The sequence below is a fragment of the Salarias fasciatus genome, chromosome 6 (genome assembly GCF_902148845.1).
Source record: "Salarias fasciatus chromosome 6, fSalaFa1.1, whole genome shotgun sequence".
Taxonomy (NCBI): Eukaryota; Metazoa; Chordata; class Actinopteri; order Blenniiformes; family Blenniidae; genus Salarias; species Salarias fasciatus.
In genome coordinates this window covers 5,947,090-5,952,857 of record NC_043750.1, presented here as the reverse complement: position 1 = coordinate 5,952,857, position 5,768 = coordinate 5,947,090, and the positions used below count along the sequence as shown (strand labels likewise).

Sequence of the window (5,768 nt, the reverse complement as noted above, 5' to 3'; positions counted from 1 at the left end):
TATGTTGTATTAAACACACAAAATTAACGAAAACAGCCCAGTGATTTTTTGGAATGCATTTACTTAAAATTTTCTTTAGACAGCAGTTTAAATGAGCACGTGTACATTTTGTTGATATCATATCTGACCATACATTTTGGATGAAGCCTTTTATTTCTTCATTCACGCATCTTAAATCCTGAAGCTTGAGATAATATAATGAGCCTTTTTTCCTTTTATTTTTTTCTTTTTTTTATTTGGCTCTGCAGAAAAACAAGAGCAAAAGCAACAGATCCACAACATTTCTGGACACTCAGCATTTGTTCTTTCTGAGGATGTTTGTGATCCAGGGAACAAACTTTTGCAAGTCTGTGTAGACGTTGGGTACATCAGGGTAATCACAGTAGCTACCATTATTAAAAGAAACCACACCAACTGCTACGTTGCCGGCGCACACCAGTGGACCGCCAGAATCACCCTGTCAAGAAGAAAGACATTTAGCAACTGCATGCTAATTCCAAATATTTCCACCATACAGTATTTTCAGTGAACTCTAAAAACAAAAAAAGTACCTGACAGAATCCTCTCTGTGAGCCATATCCACCTGCACAGATGACGTTATTTGGAAGTTTGCCCCCCCAGATCTCCTCACATTTTTTCAGGTCAACGATGGGAACTTTGGCCTCTCGCAGCTCGTCCACGGAGTTCCCATTAGTTTTTGTCTTTCCCCACCCTGCTACGCTGCACATTTTCTTTGCTTTGTTGTTTATTCCAGGTCTTGGTAGGTCAAGGGGCTTAATGGGTTTGTCCTTCCCATTACGAGCTTCCTTCGACAGCTGAAAGCAGAGAACACAGAGCATTTGGCAGAGTAGAGTTTGGGTGGGAAAGGGTGTGAGGCTACCTTCATTTGTTTCCACTGGTGGATAAAACCATGTTGCTAAATCTGTCTGGAATAAAGTTTCATTTACTCTGCTTGGTAGAACATAGATGTGAAGACACCAATATGTGGATGTATCGTAAATGTGAAACAAATGCTTTTTTTTATACTTATAAAACATTATTTTTTATTACTTTTGCAATTATTGCATGCTTTTCTTTGCATGATGGCCATACATTTAAACCATTATTCAGTAGAAGAACAGATATCTATTTGCAATTTGTCTTCTCTTTCATATTATCAGTGCTTACATTAACAGTCTTGTTAATATGACTTGGTTTAAACAGTGACCACGGCAGTGTTTCTTACATGGATAGATGCTGGAATTGAAGTCTCATCAGAATTTGGTTTACTTCAAACCTTTGAAGGATATGGGTGAGGTGTGGAATGGCAGAATTTACGTAACTGGTTTGTGCATCAGATATTTAATTTCTTTAAATTTTAATGTATAATACTCTGTATAAATATTACACCTGGGCCGTTAACAGCAATAACGTGCTGCGTTATCGTGAGAGTCTTATTGCGCAAGAAAAAATTGTTGCCGTTAATCTACGCTTTTCGAAGTTGGGTCTGGGAGCTGGTTCTACACATGCAAGCTATGAAATTCACTTTGATATATTTTAGTGTGGATGTATGCCTGGCCCAACCTGACTGAATAACGCTGTTGGGGGGTGTGAACAAGCCGAAGCTGTCCTGTGCCCCGAGAGTCCCACAACGCGCTCCAGCTGAGCGTTAAAAAAGCACACATGCACTTTTTGAGGGGAGGCGGGCCAAACCACACACACGTACATGGACTGATGAACTGAAATGCCATGTTCATGCCACACATACTCCCCCACTCTCAACGTCTCCACCACACTTTTCTGCTGACGACTAGTGGTGATGACGTGTTGCGCTGCGACTGCTGATCCGTTAGTCTGATAGCAACTTGTCTCACGTGTCTTGCTATGTTTGTGCGCAGGTTGGCTTTTTTTGGTCTCTCACTTCTAATCACGACTCCCTTTTGGAACCGTGATCTGAGTTGACGTATCTTTTTTTTTTTACCACCACTCCTCCCCCCTCCCCCCAATTCCTGACTGAGTTTCTTTAACTCTGTTTCTTTTTCAAGACAGAGCGCCTCAATTGGCTGCCTGGGCATCTTTAAAACCCAAGCAATTTCGTTGTAACTTGTAACTTCGGTAACTTGTTGCAATGACAATAAAGACCATTCTGATTCTGATTCAGTTCAGCGTGACTGAATTTATCCTGTCTTCTCTGAGGGTCGGAGATAGAATGAAGTTTGAGAAAGTGAGCTCATAAGAAACTTCCATTTTTCATCTGCTCTGCCCTTGATGGTATGTTTGTGTGTTTGTGTGTGTGTGTGTGTGTGTGTGTGTGTGTGTGTGTGTGTGTGTGTGTGTGTGTTGGGGGGGCAATCTTGGTAAATACTTTGGTAAATTCTCTCTGTACACCACCTCACTTGGTGCAGTGATTCGCTCCCATGGCTTCTCCTACCACTGTTACGCTGACGACACTCAGCTCTTCCTCTCTTGTCCACCTGATGACACGACAGTCTCATTTTGGACATCAGCATGTCTGGCTGATATCTCCACCTGGATGAAGGAACGCCACCTTCAGCTAAATCTGTCTAAGACTGAACTCATGGTCTTTCCAGCTTGTCCATCTGTCCAGCCTCAGATCAGTGTCCAGCTTCACTCCAGCCTACTTGTGCCCACAAACTCAGCCAGAAACCTGGGTGTCATGATTGATGACCAGCTGACCTTTAAGGTTCATGTGGCCTCAGTTTCTCAGTCTTGTCATTATGCCCTCTACAACATCAGGAAGATCAGACCCTTCCTGACCCAACAGGCCACACAGCTTCTGGTTCAGGCTCTGGTGATGTCACGCATTGACTACTGCAACTCTCTTCTGGCGGGTCTCCCTGCATGTACAGTCAAACCTCTACAGATGATCCAGAATGCAGCAGCACATCTGGTCTTCAACCAGCCCAAAAGAGCTCATGTCACTCCTCTGTTCATCTCCCTTCATTGGCTTCCAGTTGCAGCCAGAATCAAATTCAAATCTCTCCTCCTGGCTTACAAAACACTTACAAGAACGGCTCCGGCCTACCTGGATTCCCTGATCCAGGTCTACTCTCCTTCATGCCCTCTTCACTCTGCATGTGAGAGACGTCTGGTGCTTCCAGTCCAACACAGCTCTAAATCTCTTGCCAGACTCTTCTCGGCTGTTGTTCTCAAATGGTGGAACAAACTTCCTAACTCGGTGTGTTCCGCCGAGTCCCTTTCTATTTTCAAGAGACAATTGAAGACTCAATTGTTCAGAGAACACCTAGGGACTTAATCCGACCCCATCTTTGGGGAAGAATAGGTCAGGTGGTCTAAAACCCAGCACTAATGTACCACTGACTAAGTTGGCACAAACAAAAAAAAACAAAAAAAAAAAGGGGGGGGGGGGGGGTAGTGGCTCCTCTTCTGCAACTGGATGGCAACTCCCTTGACCAATCGCAATTGAAGCATTTACTAATGGTTTCTTTCTTGTGTCTGTATTCTTGCTTGTGTTGTATGTCACTTTGGACAAAAGCATCTGCTAAATGAAATTGTAGAATGCATTGAAGAACTATTTCCTAGATTAATCGATTACAAAAGTAATCGTTTAACGCAGCCCTATTATCAGCGTTATCTCGTGACTCAAAAAAAAAAAAAAAAAAATGACCGAAGCAGCACCCGAATAAATATTGGATATGCGTTTGATTCATGGAGGGAACTTCAGCTGCATTTGGGAGTGAAAATGGATGCTTACAAAAATCACATAATATGCGCTGTGGTCCTGCAGTAATCCGCGACATAGTAAACAGCATGAGCATCCCTGGTGCAGCGCTGTGAAGCCGGACATTCTGTAAAATGTTTGTGCGCGCTCCCGTGCCGCCTTGGCTGGTGGCTGCAGTTACCCGCAGTGCCTATCGCGGCAGCACTGAGGTAAATTTTGAAAAGTTGCCTTAAGTCCCTTTAAATTCTCTTTAATTCAAAAATATCGGGGCTGCACTTTAAGTTATTGAAAATGATTATTCCTCGATTGATTTAGTTCAATTGCATTTGCACTGCTGTTTTTTATACTGCTCTATTTAAAAATAAATGGCTTGAATTTGCTGTATTGATTCATGTTTTAGAGGGTTTAACCTGAGCCGGGTCTTACCACAGTGATAATCATGTGACAGTCATGCAGGCGTGGCATGATATTATTTTATAATATACTGGTATCGGATCGGTGCTCGGTATCGGCCGATACCCACAGTAAAAGTATCGGAATCGGTATTGGCAGGCAAAAAATGGTATCGGAACATCTCTAATTTTAAACTATTATAAATCATATTTGATGAATTGTAAAATTATTATGTAACACACACACACATTTTGAATGGCCTTGGCAGACTTCAAATGAGCCATTTTAATCACGATTAACCCCCGGATTGGGGTGCGGTTAATCGCGATTAAGAAATGTAATCATTGCCCAGCTCTAATAAATAGTTTGACCATTAAAAAGCCTGCTGTCACCTTGAAGTCCAACACTGAACTGATGTGTACTTACTTTGAGGAGCATGATATCATTTCCACATCCAACATGAAGATAATCTGGGTGTTTGCATTTTTTTTCTATGCCGTATCTCATTTTACAATCGATCTCCTTGAGATTGTGGGTACCCAGAACGACAGTCGTAGGATTCCTGTGTGAAAACCGAGAACGCGACAGAATTAGTTGGGTCGTATTAAGAGAGAAGAGAGATTGCTAGGAGAGTACTAGTCACTCACAAATCATCACAGTGTGCTGCCGTCACCACATAGTCTTCACTGATGAGGAACCCTCCACATAAGTGACCCATACCGTTCTGGACTGATGCCATGTACAGCCTTGAGCCTTCCTTGACCTTCTCCCCATTTATGATTTCACTCCCGAGAGCTGAAAACAAATCAAGAAAAGAAGGTGAGCTTCCCAGATGTAGGCAGCAGCACTGATTGACAGATTGAGCTTACCTTGCTGTCCGAGAGAAGCCAGAAGCAGTAAAAGCAGAATCTTGAGCAAGGTGTGCATGATGCTTTCAGGAAGAGCTGAGCTGAATGCTGCCTTGCTGGAGGGTGAGCTGACCGATTTATATGACTCTCTGCAGGCGTTCTGTGGTTTTTCACTTACCACAAGTGCACTTCCTTTCCCATCCTTCTGTCAGTTTCAGGTCTACGTCTCACTTGTTCACACCTACTTCATGACTCTTTCATTTGAAGTTATTTACCAAAGGCAACAGAGCATTTTCCAAATCTGCCCCAACACTGCAAAGATCATCTGACCTTTTTCGAATCACTCATCAGGACCCACCTGTTCAGAGGTGCTTTTAATGCACATTACCTGCAATGAAAGAGACATTTTAGGGTGTTATTTGAAGTGTTAAAAGTAGAATCAAGCAAGCTAGGTTGAAATACGTCTCAGCAGAATTTTCAAGTTGTCTTGCCCTCCAGCTGCACGTTTTGAAAAGTTCCACATTTGCCATTTTCAAAAAGTTTCGTTTCTGACATTCAAATTTGCGCTTTCACAGCAAGCATTGTTGTGTAACCATTCCTGAGTCAGTTCCTCTTCTGGTCAACAGGAATTGAAGGAATTGATAAACAATAGGTTGATGGAGTGATGGAGCGTTCAGATCTCTGAACAGGACAAAGAGAAGCAGCAGCCCTGCCATGTTCCTGTAGTTTAAACTGCCATCAAATTCAGGAAGTAGCAGGCCCTCTGTTATCTAAATGTCTCTAGTTATGTTACAAACGTCATATTAGTTGTGTCATATTGGAGTGATTGGTTTATAATGGATTGT

At 42.5% G+C, this 5,768-nt stretch overlaps 1 protein-coding gene across 1 annotated transcript; it reads right to left on the bottom strand.

Moving 5' to 3' along the window:
* Positions 1 to 219: 219 nt before the first annotated feature.
* On the bottom strand, positions 220 to 5,070 carry LOC115389545 (duodenase-1-like). Its single transcript, XM_030092952.1, has 5 exons — positions 4,945 to 5,070; positions 4,723 to 4,870; positions 4,502 to 4,637; positions 552 to 815; positions 220 to 457 (listed from the first exon to the last, which is right to left on the bottom strand). Exons 1-5 carry the CDS (start codon positions 5,000 to 5,002, stop codon positions 293 to 295), a joined length of 771 nt encoding a protein of 256 aa, XP_029948812.1. The 5' UTR covers positions 5,003 to 5,070; the 3' UTR covers positions 220 to 292.
* Positions 5,071 to 5,768: the final 698 nt, after the last annotated feature.